Here is a 16,653-nt window from a genome sequence, read left to right as displayed (position 1 = left end):
ACAGAGCAACAAAAACTACAAGTGTGTGTGTAAATGAAAGGGGACCTTTATTTTTTTTCATGTTTTTCTCCTTTGCATGTATAAACTCTTTTTTTAAACACCATAGCCTTATATGATTTAAATTTAGTGTTCTTTTTAAACTGATAATGACATTTTGTACTTTTAGGTTTTTGGAAAGATTGCTATGGTTGATGGCACGCAGATTAACAGAAACAACAACTTTCAGACCTTCCCCCAGGCTGTGCTTCTCCTTTTTAGGTGTGTTATCCGCAACCTTTATGAAAGTCACTCTGCTTAAACCTTTAGGGTGACTGATGTGCATCTGCTTTGTCTTTCTGCCCTCCAGGTGTGCCACAGGTGAGGCGTGGCAGGATATTATGTTGGCCTGTATGCCAGGGAAACTATGTGACCCTGAGTCTGACTACAACCCTGGGGAGGAGATGACTTGTGGCAGTGGATTTGCTATAGTTTATTTCATTACCTTCTACATGCTTTGTGCTTTCTTGGTAAGTATGGTTTTTCAAACTGTTTGTGCCGTATTTGTATTATATTTAACTTAGATATTTCATTCTGTTCAAACTTTTATTTAAAACTTGTAGGCACAATAACTAGAATACACACAAACACACAGCAGTCACCAAGTTCTTGAGAGAAAAAGTTCTGTATCTTTTCTGCATGAAATAGCAGAAAGTTGGCCTGAACATTTTCAGTTAACTCATTGTCCACCTTTAAAGAGCCCTAATGGTTCCAGTGTAAGCAGAGCTCAGTCCCAAGTTGTCATGTTATAAACACAAGCCAGCTCTATTAAATAATACAATCCTTAATACAGACTGTATTAAGGATACATTTCAATAATAAATAATAAATTTCAATTAAATTTTATTTTGAAAATGAGACATTTCTGCTTATGAGTATGAATGCATCAGAATAACTAGTAAAGGTTCTGTATTGTGAAAAAATGACATTATAAATTTGTAACAGTTATATGTCCTGAAGCCTGTGCATGAGATTCAGAAATGAAAAAGACCCTTTCACGTTTATCATTTCCTTTCTCCACCTTTAAGCTTATCAGTGTTCCAAATGCTCTGTTTGAAAAACATTCCCCTTATGAAGTCATAAGGGGAGGAAATAAACTGTCCAGAGTGGTCTGTAGCAGTCCATTGCTCAAGCTACAGCCTTCATTTATTGTATTATTTCATGATCCTAGCCTCTATCTTAATGAACTCTGACCGGTCATGTCATGGTTGCTGTTTGTGGGGGCGCAGCCTTTTGGTGGATGGGGCATCAAAAGCGAAAATGGCTCATTCAGTGCAGGGCTGAATAAGGACATCATTGGTACATGCTCTCTGCCTTATCTGATAGAAATGTTCTCGCACAAATGACCAGGGGGCCTAATTTTGAATATTTTTCATTTTCAAATGTAGATGAAATGGTAGATATGGTAGATGTAAATAATATGATAATATGGGACCTTTAAATCTGGCAGTAATGTTGCTGTAGGAGTGAACTACTTCCAGTTTCGATATTGCTGTTATACAAAAAGTTGTTAATGCACTAAGAAATTGTGAGAAAATAGTTATAAGACAATAGTTCTGAGTATTGGTGTTATTATTTGGTAGACTCTTGAGATATTTTACCCCTGTTCCATTTTGTTTTGATTTAGACATAATTTTCACATATTGTTTTCAGACTGATGTCATTGACTTTGTATATCATATGTTGTTTTGGTTTAAACCAGAGCATATGTTGCTTTTACATTTTAGCTTACTTAGTGTGTTTAGTGAAGTTCTATCTAAAAGAGTCCCTGGTCCTTCAAGTCAGGCAGTATTCAGGCTTAGAATTAGGTTGTGAAATGTTACCAAAACTGTGGATATTCAAGTCGAAATCATGCTTTCGAAGTGGAAAACTCTTTTGTCTCAAAGGACCATTTACACATTTGAACTAAACTAACAGATATGGTTAATTGATAAATAAATATTCAAATAACAAACTGAAAAGGCGGTGATAATAGGACACCTCTTTGATTGTCTTGAAGACTCCACTTGATGCTAATGAAAAAATTGAGGTTGCTGCTTAACATGAATCCTAATTTCCAACCAGAAATGCTGTATACAGGCATAAAGCAGAGCCAATGATGTATATAGTTACATACAGACATGATGGAAAAACTAACTAACTTAAATGACAATATGTTTGACACAACTCCTTTGTGGATCCTTTGCGGTTTGCTGTTTAAAAGTCCTTATAGGTTGTGAGGTGGATGGAACGCAGCTCATTCTGTCCTATTTTTTGTCCTGGTGTTACCTGGTTTCTTTAAGGGACTAGGCCTTTAACAGTCACAAAAACGTGACTAAGACAAACTTTAAACTTTTTAATTTACCAGTACTAAAAATCTGGCCAGATCTTAACCTGGGAGTGTATATTCACAGTTTTGGGATTGTTTGGATATATTTCTAACCATAAACTCTAACAATCAAATGTCTCAGGTTATGTAGTATTTTTTTTAGGATTTGTGACATGGTGAACTATCTATTTTTTTCCAATTTCTGCAGATCATCAATTTATTTGTGGCTGTCATTATGGACAACTTTGACTATCTGACACGTGATTGGTCTATTCTTGGTCCTCACCACCTTGATGAATTTAAAAGGATATGGTCAGAGTACGATCCTGAAGCAAAGTATGTGTTTTTTCCTAAAAAAAAAATCAATTTTCTTGTTTGATAGCAGCTGGTTGTTAGATTCTGTTATGTTGTAGCTTTACAGTATATTTTTAACTTATTGAAAATATTCTTTTTTTTATGTAGAGGAAGAATTAAACATCTAGATGTGGTGACTCTGCTTCGTCGTATCCAGCCCCCTCTTGGTTTTGGTAAACTGTGTCCTCATAGAGTGGCCTGCAAGGTGTCCTTTTTTCTCTATTCAAAAATAATCTTTTCTTTGTAAGTCACTACAAAGCAGAAATTATTTGTCTATTATGTTAAAAATATGTAACTGCTTTACCTTTTTAGAGGCTGGTAGCCATGAACATGCCACTCAACAGTGATGGGACAGTCATGTTTAATGCTACATTGTTTGCCCTGGTGCGCACAGCTCTGAAAATAAAAACTGAAGGTATATACTGAACATTGATCCTTTTATACCTCTTTCTCCTTGTAACATTACTATTACAAACTACTTGCAGGTCTATGTAGTCTCATTAGTTTCATTTCAGAGCAGTACTACCCAGTGCATAGCTATAGAGGGGAGGAGAAAGGAAGAATAATTTTCTGAGTCCAACTGAGAATCTGCAGATACAGATCATTCAGTTTATTCAGCTATTTTGCAAAGAAATATGGAAGAAAATCTAAAATTTTTCATAGTTCCAACAACTATAAATGAGGCAAAGAGACTTTAACAAACTTGTTGTTGGTTGGCAGAATGTAGATTCTACAGTTTTTAGATTTTAAATGAAAAAAAAAAGATGTCCACAACTCTTTTCCCATTACTTTATGTTGGACTACCACAGTAATAAAGTTTGTAGTTGAAGAAAAAAACGGCCAATAAATGCTGTGCTGTTCATACTGTGTTTAATTCTTTAGCTGTTATTATTTTTGCTGGGTTGCTGGTTTCTCAGGGGACTGTGTTGCTCTGTGATCCAGGTAACCTGGAGCAGGCCAATGAAGAGCTGCGAGCTGTCATCAAGAAAATCTGGAAGAGAACCAGCATGAAGCTGCTGGATCAAGTGGTGCCTCCTGCTGGTGGTTAGTGGAACTGACTCTTCCCTGTCAATAAACAGACATACATCCAAATATCATTTAGAGAAATACCACACATGAACACAAAGTGTAGCCATGCTTTTCACATATTTTCAATAACATACATCCCAACTGTTCTTTCGTTAAAACTGGTTGAAAACAAACCAATTTATATCTGTGCTGCTCAAGATCTCCTGATTGTCCTCTCAGCAGTTGTCTTTTATATGTGTACCTTGTCTACACTCCTCCTGCCCTGGATGCTGATGGAGACCACTGAATACCTGCTGGGCTTCGGGCTTGCATGGCCTTATAGACCACAGTGCAAGTGCATGTTTTCTCTCTCTCTTTCTCTCTCTCTCACTAATAATCACTGTCCTCTCTCTGCTGTCTCTTCCTCTCTGACTCCCTCTGTTGTTTGAATTTCTTGTCTTTACTCACTGCTTGAGCTTTTACAGCTTTATTTTCCTCTCACATATCTCTGTAACCAAAAACTCTGAAGCACTTCAGAATATTCTGAAGCAGTTCTGTTTTAGGGTGGTGGCATGGAACTAGTGTTGCCTCTCTGTCCAATCTCTGTCCCCGACGTGCTTGTTCGAAGTGACTCAGACCCCTGCTTCAGAATGATTCTTCTGCTCACCCTCACACACACACTTTACTCCTGCAAAGAAATTATAGAATAATGCCAGACAACATCTGTGCACAGCCTTTAGCATAGTATGCAATATCAGTACTGTTTATTAGTAGGTATACATCATAAAAAAACAGATGGTTACACAGATAGACTGACATGTATGATGTTCAAATAGAGCTGCATGTTTGCATGGGGCAAAGTAGAATATTTATCTGCATTTGGATTAAATAGATTAAGTGAGTATTTAATAAATATCTTAAAAACTGGAAACATTAAAACTACATATTTATATAAAAAATTTTAAATTACTAAAGTGACATAATGACCTCCACCTCTAGCTTTAGAATTCATCCAGGGCACCGACCTTACTGATATTTGTGAAGCAGGCATGAGAAAGAGTTAAACACAAAAATATTTAATTGTTAATTGACATTAGGATAACATTTTTACCATGAGTCTCAAATGGTGGTTTAAAAAACTGCTTTTGGTACTTGGACAGTCGTTATTGTTATGCTGAGAAAGTTTTGGTATGAGATTTTTAGTCGGTAACAATATTCTAACTGAAAGTCAGAAATGATTGGTAGGATTTGTCAGTTGATACAGAATGCATTTCTTACCTTTTGATTTTTAAGTTTGGAGTCTTTTTTTCTTCCATCCTGCATTCCAAAGTTGTTTATATTTTTTTTATCTTTCAACAAAGCTAAGGGGTTGCATAAGCACTATTTTTTTGCAATGTCAGAGTAAATTTCCCCTTGAATAAAGTGAAAAGATTTGCTTTTTTTTTAATCTTTGGTAGAAGAATCTACATTACCAAAATTAAAAAGCGCATTTCAGCCCTATACACAGGCGCAATTTATCTTTGAATCTTTAAAATAGTATCTTATGATTGGTACAATTCAGACACTAAATTTAGTATCAAAAGTTTGTCAAAGTGAAACTAACAAATGATCTCTTTGACCTCTTCGAACATGCTGGACTAGTACTTTTAATATGTCATTATCAAACATGATCCCTATGCTATGAGAGAATGCACAGTGTAACCTTATTGGGAGGTGTGTAAATACTTGTAATTACTAAACTATAATCTAAAAGAGGTTTGAAATGCTTGTAAAACAGATATGTTTTATTGCATTCAGTTATATTCTATTTAAAGTGGAATATGCCATATAGCTTTGTCCAGTACATAAGGAGCTTGCAACTCTATGACAAGCTGCTGATCGCTAAGAGTTTTAAGAAGGCTTTTAGTGGCTGATTGATTATTAGCTCAAAATTAAACAGCTTAAAGAAAGAGTTAAATACTGTACTGACATTCAGCTTTAAAAACACCCAATTTCAAATGGATGTGGGGAGGAAGGCCTCTCCTCTTCACACCCAGGGTGCTGTGTGTAGTGACCTGCTGACACAGGAAGCATTTGTGTGGTCTGTTCACTCAGATGATGAGGTAACCGTAGGGAAGTTCTATGCCACCTTCCTGATACAGGACTACTTTAGGAAATTCAAGAAACGTAAAGAGGAAGGCCTGGTGGCTGCGCACCCTTCCCAGAACAACACAGCAATTGCCCTACAGGTGAGTGCTCAGGTGTTTCTGTGAGAGGATGCTGTGCATATGAGTGTGTGTGTGGATGGGTGTGTGGATGAGTCTGGAGGAAACAGGATTAAAGACGATTATGTGACAAAAAAGTTTAGTCATGTCTGTAATTGTCCTATTGTGCATTTCACTCCGATATCATCAATTATGCTAATGTCTATGATTTTTATGATTTATTATCCAGCAGGTCGTTCATGATCTTGGTGTACAGTATGAATTTGTTTTTGTAATTTATATGTTTCTTTTTTGTGCTTTTGGTCTTCCTGTGTCTTTAAATATTATCCATGTTCATTTTAAGCATGTATCACCGTCTTTTTCTGCATCACAACTCACTTCTCATATAGTTCACAAAGCTTTGGCTGTTTTTCTTACATTTCTATGTTGATATAGTCCTCAGATATTTCCATATACTGTATCTTATGCTCAGTCACATTTTCTTTAATCCTATAGTGTTGAGGTCTAAAGGAACTTTTTTTTTTCCCACACTTCCTTGGAGTATGCTGCACCAGCTGTTAGATTACACGCCATCCCACAGAGCAAAACATTTCAAACAAACAATGCTGGGTTAAAAATCAGCACTATTAAATAAGAAAGCACAAAGGTTCTCAGGTTTTAAACGTTGACTTCTTATCAGCAGTAATGACCAGAGAAAACGTGACTATAATGCCATATGCCGAACACTTACGCTTTTAGCTTATCGATGCAGCCAGCTTCTGATGATGTTTAAAAAACGTAGGTTCTGTATTATCGATATTTTACCTTCAATGTGAGCTAATTCACAATTAATGATTAGGCTTTGGTCAAATCTAAAACAAATTGAATATAACATTGGCAAAACCTAAACCTCTTTAAATAAATATTAACTAAAAATAACTACAACAATTTGGTGCAACAGAATATTTTCACCCAGGTCACATAAAGGAAACCTAAAGGATAATATTTTAAAGAAACTGCTAACTACTTTGCTTGAATGTTTAAATGTCTGGGACTTGAGTTTGAGTTGGGTTTTTGCTTGAGATACTACAAGTACATATACATATATAATTATATACATAAAGCGCTTGTGTCTGTCTCTTGTTTTTCATCTACCTTATCTGTCAGTTTTGTAAATGTCAGGTGTTGCACGGTAAAGGTGCGTGTATGCTTAGTATGTGTGGTGGCTGTGACTGTATGGTTAAGGTGTAAAATGAAGGTCCCAGCCTTAGTGCTTAGCCCTTTTGTTGTCATGATTACAGGCTGGCCTTCGCACGCTGCATGATATTGGGCCTGAAATTCGCCGAGCGATATCATGTGACCTACAGGATGATGAACTAGTAGACTTTATTCCAGAGGAAGACGAGGAAATTTATAGGGTAAATGATTTAACCCTGCATGAGGGGGGAAATGTTTGATGCAAAATTTAGCTTCATGCTAATATGATTCATGGGTTCTTTTCATATTACACATGCACAGATTACATGAAAATGCACATGTACACACAAATATTTATAAATTAAAGAGTCTTTTTCAGAGTTTAACAATTAAAATTTCATATGATTTTTTTCCACATTTCCCTAGGCATGGGCCAGGTTTTCAGTATCAACTTATATTATGATTTTAACAAGCTAAAACGCCTCATGGTAAAGTAGTTAATTTAACAATAAAGATTGCTTCTCTGGCTTCTTCCCTTGCTGATATCATACCTGACACGTATATAAGACATTATGTGAAGTGTTTCATGTAAGAACCAGTTCACATATGAGGCTGAGACTGTGCAGTTAGTTTAAAACTTAAAATTTAAAACAGATGGACTTTAAGGCTGCTACTGATTTTTTATAAATGGCAAATACACCTCTCAGCAGTTTCCAGAGTTTAAAAAAACATGGGGTTCATTACAGATATTCCAGGTGCATAAAACACTCTTTTAAAGGGTGTTTCCTTTTAAATTGAGCCAGGGCTTGCAGCTAATTATAGTTATATTTATTTTTATGACCAATAATTACAAATATATGTAAAAAAATATATAGTAAAAAACTTTGACAAGCCAGGAGAAACACATCTAAAAGTGTTGTAAAACATTAATAGCAAACTAGAGAAAGATGAATTAAAAAGAAAAAAAATCTCTATTATAATATACTGCAGTAGCAAACTCCTAGTGATAAGAGCTGTAATCAGAAAACTTGTTGCTCAGATGTTCACAATAGACTCAGAATATATTATTTTTATCCAAATAATAAACAAACCAACAATGCTGTATTTAGTTTTTAATTGCCAGTTTTTCTGGTTCTAAAACATGATAAAATTCCCTTAAGGTCAGACTGTTTTAAAGCAAAAGCTAGGAACAAGCCTCCGCCATGATGAAAGGAAAGAACATTCCCCTTGTTCTTATGCTGATTCTGTTCTAGATTTAGTAGTTTCAGAATATGTTTTAGGTCAGGCTTTCTATTGACCCAGCAGGTCCAAAACATTGGTTTGAGAGGTAGGGGTTGTGGAATTGCTGGTTTGGGCCCCCGCTCTATGTGTCTCTGGTGTTGTGCCCTTGGGCAAGACAGTTCACCCCCTTACCTCTTGTCTGTGTCTTGTTGGCACTGCTTGAATCAGTCAGCCCCAGGGCAGGTTTAGGAGTAGTGTGAAGAGATTTGGGGTCTTTGTGCTTAATAGAGCGTTATGTATGTCCATCCAATTAACAAGCCATCTCTTTTTCATGGTCCTAGAGTTGGGTTTAAAATGGCAAAAACGGCATCATATTAATTTCAGAAAGTAAATTAATTTAAAGTGTATTATTTTTAAATATACTTGGTTTCTATTTAACATTGTCTTTACATTTTAGATTTAATTCAAATTTTAGGCTTCTTCTTGGTAGATTTGTAGATATTGAATAGAATAGTTTATTGACCCAAGCAAAAATGCTGATCTAAAACAGCAGTCGTTTTATTTATAGAAGCATGATTGCCCCTAGAGAAAAGTAAAACAGAAACATGTATGTAAAAGATAAAAAATGTCCAGAGCTTGCCAAAACATTCACGTGTTCTGTTCAATCATACATGTATTTTTTAATCAAAATCAAAAACTTTTAGAATCTATGATAATATGTTTTATATCTCCAAAAGTAGTAATGATGTAACAGTAATGTAATATAGCAGAACCTGAGGTAGTTTTAGTGGTGATTGTTTAAGCACAGGTAAATTGTGTGTAGTTCAGTAAAAACTGGTATATTTTCTTGAACTGATCATAATGCCAATGTTCACTACTGGCCCATGCCTGGTTTTACCTCCATTGATGTTAATAATCTCAACACTGCTGTCATTTTGCTCACATACCATGCCATTAACCAGCTTTCAAACCTGCTTTTGCGATCATGACTTTTACTAGTGCCAGTTGTCAGACTAAACATTTGTGGAGTTTATATACAGCTGTTTAAAGAGAGTAAGCAACTCCTCTGGTTTTGCCTTGAATGTTGTTTTGCAGCGTAACGGTGGCCTCTTTGGTAACCACCTTATGAACGGTGGCCATCGGCGAGCCAACGGTCAACAAACCAACACCACACAGCGCCCCCTGCAGGTGCAGCCTCCTCCTCACTATGCTCACATGGAGCAACCAGTGGGGCGTTTATCTCGGGCTAATGCAATGGCCCATCCCAACCACCATCATCACCACCACCACCATCACCACCGCCACCATAACTCCTATGGCAAATCTCCTAAATCCACCAACATCAACTTGAACAATGCCAACATGTCCAGTATGCCCAATGGAGGACACCATATCTACTATGAACGTACACCTCCTAATGGTTACCCAGGTTTACGTACCTCCTATTATGACTATAACAAGCCACGGACACCCCAGGGTCAAAGGTAGACCTTTTCTTTTTTACACTAAGCTAAATTAAAGCATGAAATATTAGTTTATTTTGTGTTTGATTCCCAATGTCATGCCCTTTTTTTATCCTCTGTAGATATTATTTCAGATCGAAAGTTTCAGATTTTTAGCCACCTTTAACTTCCAGGTTTAGTGTCTCTAAAAGCAACTGGCAATGTTGCACTATGATAAAATTAGACAGTTCTCTGTGCTTTGGAATCTTATATCAGAACCCTTTGGACCAACAAATTAGGAAGTCATGGAGTTGCTTGTAAAAACAAGGCCACATTCGTCCCTCTAAATTATATCCTACATAAGAAAAAAAAAAAAAATGTCTCTGATCAGAGAAGTGTCATACCTGTTTTGTACCCTAACAACAATATTTAGCTTCGTTAGATCACATTTTTAAGAGGGGCTAAGTGTGCTGTAAAGTGGCGCTCTGGGTCACATGGTCATTCGAAGATAGATCTTAAGTTACAAAAGTTGATTTTTTGAGAAGTAAAGCTTTTATTGAGCGTTGATAAACATCACATCATGTATATCACCCTGAAGAATAATTCAATATTTTTTAAATTACGGTAAGCTAATGCTTGGGAATGAAGTTACATAGTGTTACTTTAAGATACAAATTTGTAAATTAGAACTTACCAAAATCTCTTTCTTCTTTTCACTAAGACACAGTTTTATTCTTATTCATGATATGTAACAGATATGGAAAACAATACGATAAACGTGTAGATATAAAAGCAAAAACCTCAGAAGAAGATTTCCGCTTTCATTGCAAAAGTTATGATAAAACTTGAGTGGTTCAAGATAAATTTTGGTCATGTTTTCTTCTTTAGACACTTTTCCACTATTCCTCTCTGAAACTTTCGACATACTCCAACAAAATACTTTGAGATTGTTAGTATTTATGCTACCAATGCCAGTATTTATGCTGTTGTTTGATTGATATCTGTAACTCAAGAAATTTAATTTTTTTGTGTAAAAACTGATATCTTTAAAGTGAGGACAATTGCTGATAATTGTGCCTAATGTGGTTTATTTTGTTAACCCAAAAGCAGTAAAACAACAAGGTTGACCACGTTAATTTCCAGAATTAACTCCTACTGACAGAATAATATTTAAAAAAAGCCAAATCATACACCTTTTCTTTTAATGGGAGCCACACAGTCCTCACATGTAGCAAGATGAGAATGTGTGTGTGTTTACATAAAACCTAATTGTTTTCATTGTACTAAAAAAGACATTCTGATTCTGCAGCTCTACAAAAAAGAATTAAAGGCATACTGCCTTCTCGGACAACATTCTTGCTTTTAGTTGCTTTTTCAAATTCAGGTTGATCTTATGATAAAACTTAGCTAATTGATTTATCCTTAGTTGTGTTTTCAAATTCTGAACTTCCCTAGAGTATAGAAGCATGTACTGTTCCCCTTATATATATATATATATGTGTGGGAATGCTGTATATGGTTGATATACTGCATGAGATCTAGATGACTGTCCTCCTCCTCCCTTTTTCTGTGTTCTACCTTTCTCCTTTCTGACTAAAATGCTTTCTCTCAATCATCCCTTTGCTCTCTTGGACAGAAGGCGCTACTATGAGACATATGTTAGGTATGTTTTCATTAGGTTTGGTTTCAGCTTTATATTTTAAAGGCAATAAGGGCTGTTTTTGTCTCATGTTTACATGGTTGACATGATTGTTACTGAATCCAAAAATCCCCGTAAATTATGCTAGTTTTTGTCTTTTCTGTTAAGAAGCACTTGTGTCAGTGCTATACATCAATAGGCAGTAAGTATAAAGGGACAACATAGACGTTTTCCTAAAGACCAACATTTCCCAAGTCTTGTAATTTACTTATTTTTGGAAAAGATTAAAAATAGATGTATATGGCAACCTCATTGATTTATATGTCTGCTTTATCATTTGATTTTGCATTTAGAGCTTAAATGAGTGAATTTAAAATTGCTTGTAAGATTAAAAAATGTGTCATTCTGTCCTGAGTTTTACAAAAATTTGAATTAAGCATTCAGAAAATCATTAACGCAAAAGTCTGGTCAGCAAGGAATAATCAATGGATCATTATCTATACCTAAAACGAATACGTTTGTGGTGATTTAATGAATATAGCGTTAATCAGTAAAAAAATACAAACAATAATTTTTGTCACGATCACTGAGTCCGGGGGCGGCCATTTTTGCCCAAATATAGTAACACCTCACTCCTGACATCTTCCGGCAGTGACATCATGGTGCGGTAAGCCTAGCGCCATTCTTCCTGCTTTACAAGCATAATCAATGGAACTACTAGACACATCTGAAATCGACAATTATTTAAGATTTTGAGAGGACTTCACCATTGAAATTTGTGAGAGCTATAGTTAAACTGACAATGCCCACGTGCATGGCTGTTGGATGTTGTAATACATCGGGTAAAAGTGAAAAAAATTTGTTATTTTACCTTTCCGACTCAAGATCCACCAAGGATAGGTTCGGTGTTGGATTGCCAACTTGAAGAGGGAGGATTTGCCATCGAACTTCTGGCCAGAGAAAAAACACATAATATATAGCCAAAATTTCGAAGAAAAATGTTTTCAAGATGACTTGGATAATAGCGTTGTGAAAAAAACAGATAGAGCACTTGGACTTGCTCAACAGCCGATACCGCACCGTGACGTCACAAACCGGCAGGTAGTGTTCTTTGATAAACATGGATGTCTCAGGTAAAGCACAATCAAATTAAATTACTCTTAATTAAAAGCACTTATTATTTATTGAATAGTATGTAATAATTTCATATTTGAAGTACTTTCAGAAGTTTGAATTCTATATATGACCAGACTTTTCCTTTGAGATATTTTAAAAAATATTTTCTTGAGTGTAGTTTTTTTACGTTTTTACTTTTAACGGATGTGTAGTACAACTGGAATACACACATGGAAAAAAATTGTTGGTACCGGTACCTGTCTTTTGATACAAGAAAAATCCAAAATGATCACAGAACTAATGGAATCTGACAAAAGTGATAATAAATTAAATTAGATGAAAATAACAAATGAAAGTCAGAGAGGCTTTTCAACAATGCTTTAACAGAATGATATAAAATAATAAACTCATGAAACAGGCCTCAAGTTATTATTCAAGTTATTTCTGTGACATTGTGGGTTTTTCATTTATTAAACGAGGGCTACCAACAATTTTGTCCACATGTGTATCGGATACCTAATAGTTGCTTTGAAATTGTGTAAAACATTTAACAGCTTCTCAGAAATACAGTATGTATTTGATTAGTTAATGCTTATTAGAAATAAAATAAATGATAATATGACAAAGAGTTACTAGTTAGCATGGAAATAATAATTATTTCTGTTAACTGTCAAGAAAAACACCCCTTTTTCAAATCATACAAGTCAAAACAATACAAGGATCTAGTGTTTTGGGTTTTTTTTATGATACAAATCTTATCTCATTTGGACAAAACCATGCATAATATTACTTTGTAAAGAGATACCAGGCAAAGGTGATTTTTGGCATGCAGTATTCAGGTGTTTGTCAGAAAGTCCCAAGGTTATACATGTGAGCACTGACATAAGTGAAGCAATTGGTGCTCCTCATAAAAATAAAAAGAGTTATGAGTCAGCTAAAATAGCCCAAGTTAAACCTCCACAGTTATCAGAGAAATTGCCTAAGACGTCAAGAAGTCAATGTCAGCCTATACAAGCCACAGATCAAGTTTGAGACAGTACAAAAAAAATATCTTAACAACTTGGATTGTTCCCTAAAGCAAACAATGTGGGTTTTTTTTTTGGTTTTATGATACATTTTCTTTTATGATTTATTTATGTTCAACATGTTTTGATACAAGACATTTGTCAATTAGTAGTCAGCATCACATACGTATCTTCATAAGATCATAGTCACGTCCACAATTAAATAGGGTTTAAAAAAAAGGGTAAAAAAAATTATCGTTCTCACACACATTTCTGTGTGTATTTGTTGTATACTTGTTAAAACATTTTGAAAGATCCTTTATTAATTACTAAAACTCTTTAAGACACTGAACTGGTCCACACTGATATAAAAATAAAATACATTTTGCTTAATTCAATACTAGACAAAAATGTATGTTGCTCAGTTTCTTGAGATATTTCCTTGTGGTAGATATGGATTGTCTCCAGCTTTGCTGCCCCCTAGGCTTCTGTCTGCGTTGCAATGCAGCTAGAGTAACCGTTTTGCCTGATTGTCCCTAAGGTCCCAGAGAGGCGATGGCCGTCACCCCATCATCCGCAGGGAAGAGGAGATTGATGAGGACCGCTTCTCTGGGGAATACTACAGTGGAGAGGAGTTTTATGAAGAGGATAGTATGCTTTCAGGGGACAGGTATTACTTCTTTACTGTCTAATGCTTACGATATTATTTACAAAGCTTCAGCGTGTTTACCTTTTATTTAGTTGCACATATTTGAGAGATTTTCTGGCTGCTGTTTGAGCAATGAGCCTCTGACCTGCAGGTATCAGACCTCTGACACGGAGTATGAAACTCCTAAAGGCTACCATCACCCTGACAGTTACTATGATGATGATGAGCAGCCTCTCTATCGGGACTCTCGAAGATCTCCAAAGAGAAGACTGCTTCCTGCCACACCTCAAGGTACAGCAATGTACTTATCTATAACCAAAACTAACGGTGCAATAAAAACATTTTTACACCGGTTCTAACCAAAAAACACCTTTGTATATTTTTTTATTTGTGGGAAATTATGAGAGAGGAAAACAAATTGTACCTCACAATGCAAAGGAAAAGTTAGGACTTCTGAACAAGTTTCGATCCAACAGTATGCAAGTTGTTTAAAAAAGTAGACCTGTTGTTAAGTTTTTTCATGTTTATAACTACCACAACTTGAGCTATATATATAAAGACAAATAGAAATAATAATTAAACCTTAATTATCTCAGATTGGAGAAATTCACTGTCTGCATTTAAGCCATCCACTTTGGGAGCAGTGGGCTGCCATTGTGCAGCACAGAGGGAGCAGTGTGGGGTTAAGGGTCTTGCTCAGGGACCCAGAGTGTCAGTCCATGCAAGTAGGACTTGAACTCAGAACCTTTGGATTCCAAGCACAGTGCCGTAACCACTAGGCCACACTTTCCTACTAATGATAAATAATGCTTGATTGCATATTTTAAATAATGAATTACATGATAAATTACTTGTTAGTATTTGCTTGTTAGTATTGCAAAGAATGATTAGTTAAAGTCCATTCATAACATGCTGCAGCACAATTACCAAGAAAATAAACTATTGAATCACTGAAATTATTTTTATCTGTACTTAAAAATAGTTGATCTTTTAATTCGTTATGGAAAAGCATACCTTGTATCAGGGTATACAAGTATAGACAACATAATATGCTTTTTATTGAGATTTTTATGTCTGATTTTTCATTTGTAGCTAAAACTAGAAAAAACTGAATAAGCAAGGTTCGCCTTTGGATGATATTATGTTATTAATATAGATTTTAATTTAATGTCTCACTGGTTCACATTCGCCTCTTTCAGGTCACAGAAGGTCTTCCTTTAACTTTGAGTGTTTGCGCAGACAAAGTAGCCAGGATGAGCTTCCACATCAGCGTACTGCTCTACCACTGCACCTTATGCAGCATCAGGTAATTTATGTCTTCACACAATCACAACAATTGAATCTTAATTCTGATGAAATCTTTCAAGATAACTGAAAAGATTTCATTTTCTTGGACATGAAAAGTGATGTTTCCTTTCTGCACTCTGCATCCAGCTAAAGTCAAAATGTCTCATTTCTTCACTGCTCAGGTTATGGCTGTAGCAGGGCTGGACTCCAGCAGAGCCCACTGCCTCTCCCCCACCCGCTCCACTCGTTCCTGGGCCACACCACCCGCCACCCCAGCCAGTAAAGACGAATCACCATACTACACCCCCCTGATCCGTGTGGATCGTCCACGCAGGGATAGCATTTCTGGCAGCCATGTCTCTGTGCGCAAAAGCTCCTGGTACACAGATGATCCAGAGTTTTCTCAAAGGACATACTCACCCATCCACCTGCAGGTGCCCCTGGAGTACCACAACCAGTACCACCAGAAGAGAGGCAGTGCAACCAGCCTTGTTGAAGCGGTCAGTTTAAAGCTCTTTCAGTTCTAGTCCTGTATCAAGATTTAATGTGATAGACCGACAAAGAGTAGCATAAGTCTGAAATGGAAAGAAAGTTATACCTAGTTTTTAAAATTTCTTCTAAATAGAAATCTAAAAAGTGTAGAATATGTTTTTATCCAGCCCCCTTTGCTCTTACATACCTGTTTTAAGATCTTATAAAATCACCTGTCCTAATTGGTAACACTCAAGGAGCTGCAAAGATCCACAGCTCAGGTGGGTGAATGTGTTTACAGGACTACTTTGTGGAGTGACCCAAGTTGTACTGTAATTCCACACGAAAATACCTTGTGTTACTTAAAACAAACATGGCACCTTACATTAACGAAACCTAACCTTGGGTTGGCTCTTTTGACTATTCTCTCGAAGGTTAGATTAAGCTAAAATACATCTTAATTTTGGAAAGAAGCCCATTAGAAAATGTAAAGACTTGATACTAGGATAAAAGTTCATCTTCTGTCATGGCAGCAAGAATTTAAATACAGTAAAGCCTGTGTCCATAATGGAAGGATTTAGATAAATCACATTTTTATTAGCATATTTTGTTAGAATATTTCATTTGCAAGAATGTCGATCTAACTGAGAAGCTGTTGGTAGACTTGCAAACCGCTCACAGATTATTTCCTTCCAACTTGTACTTGATGAAGATAACATGAGTCCTTTAATTTTACTT

The 16,653-nt window shown here is 35.9% G+C and overlaps 1 protein-coding gene across 11 annotated transcripts in view; it reads left to right on the top strand.

Moving 5' to 3' along the window:
• LOC107094760 (voltage-dependent L-type calcium channel subunit alpha-1D-like) overlaps nucleotides 1-16,653 on the top strand; it is a 91,271-nt gene that overhangs the window by 69,924 nt on the left and 4,694 nt on the right. For 10 of the 11 annotated variants that reach the window (XM_015390582.1, XM_015390579.1, XM_015390581.1 and 7 more), the window contains 14 exons: nucleotides 167-258; nucleotides 347-506; nucleotides 2,553-2,680; nucleotides 2,807-2,903; nucleotides 3,011-3,113; nucleotides 3,641-3,742; nucleotides 5,801-5,934; nucleotides 7,191-7,307; nucleotides 9,403-9,791; nucleotides 11,386-11,412; nucleotides 14,050-14,178; nucleotides 14,309-14,448; nucleotides 15,357-15,463; nucleotides 15,627-15,944. In XM_015390582.1, the coding sequence (XP_015246068.1) occupies nucleotides 167-258; nucleotides 347-506; nucleotides 2,553-2,680; nucleotides 2,807-2,903; nucleotides 3,011-3,113; nucleotides 3,641-3,742; nucleotides 5,801-5,934; nucleotides 7,191-7,307; nucleotides 9,403-9,791; nucleotides 11,386-11,412; nucleotides 14,050-14,178; nucleotides 14,309-14,448; nucleotides 15,357-15,463; nucleotides 15,627-15,944 (2,043 nt within the window). The remainder of the gene's footprint in view (nucleotides 1-166; nucleotides 259-346; nucleotides 507-2,552; nucleotides 2,681-2,806; nucleotides 2,904-3,010; nucleotides 3,114-3,640; nucleotides 3,743-5,800; nucleotides 5,935-7,190; nucleotides 7,308-9,402; nucleotides 9,792-11,385; nucleotides 11,413-14,049; nucleotides 14,179-14,308; nucleotides 14,449-15,356; nucleotides 15,464-15,626; nucleotides 15,945-16,653) is intronic. The other variant, XM_015390577.1, reaches the window with a different exon arrangement.

This window comes from Cyprinodon variegatus, unplaced genomic scaffold (genome assembly GCF_000732505.1).
Source record: "Cyprinodon variegatus isolate N-32 unplaced genomic scaffold, C_variegatus-1.0 Scaffold505, whole genome shotgun sequence".
Lineage (NCBI taxonomy): Eukaryota > Metazoa > Chordata > Actinopteri > Cyprinodontiformes > Cyprinodontidae > Cyprinodon > Cyprinodon variegatus.
This window is presented reverse-complemented; position numbering and strand designations above follow the sequence as displayed.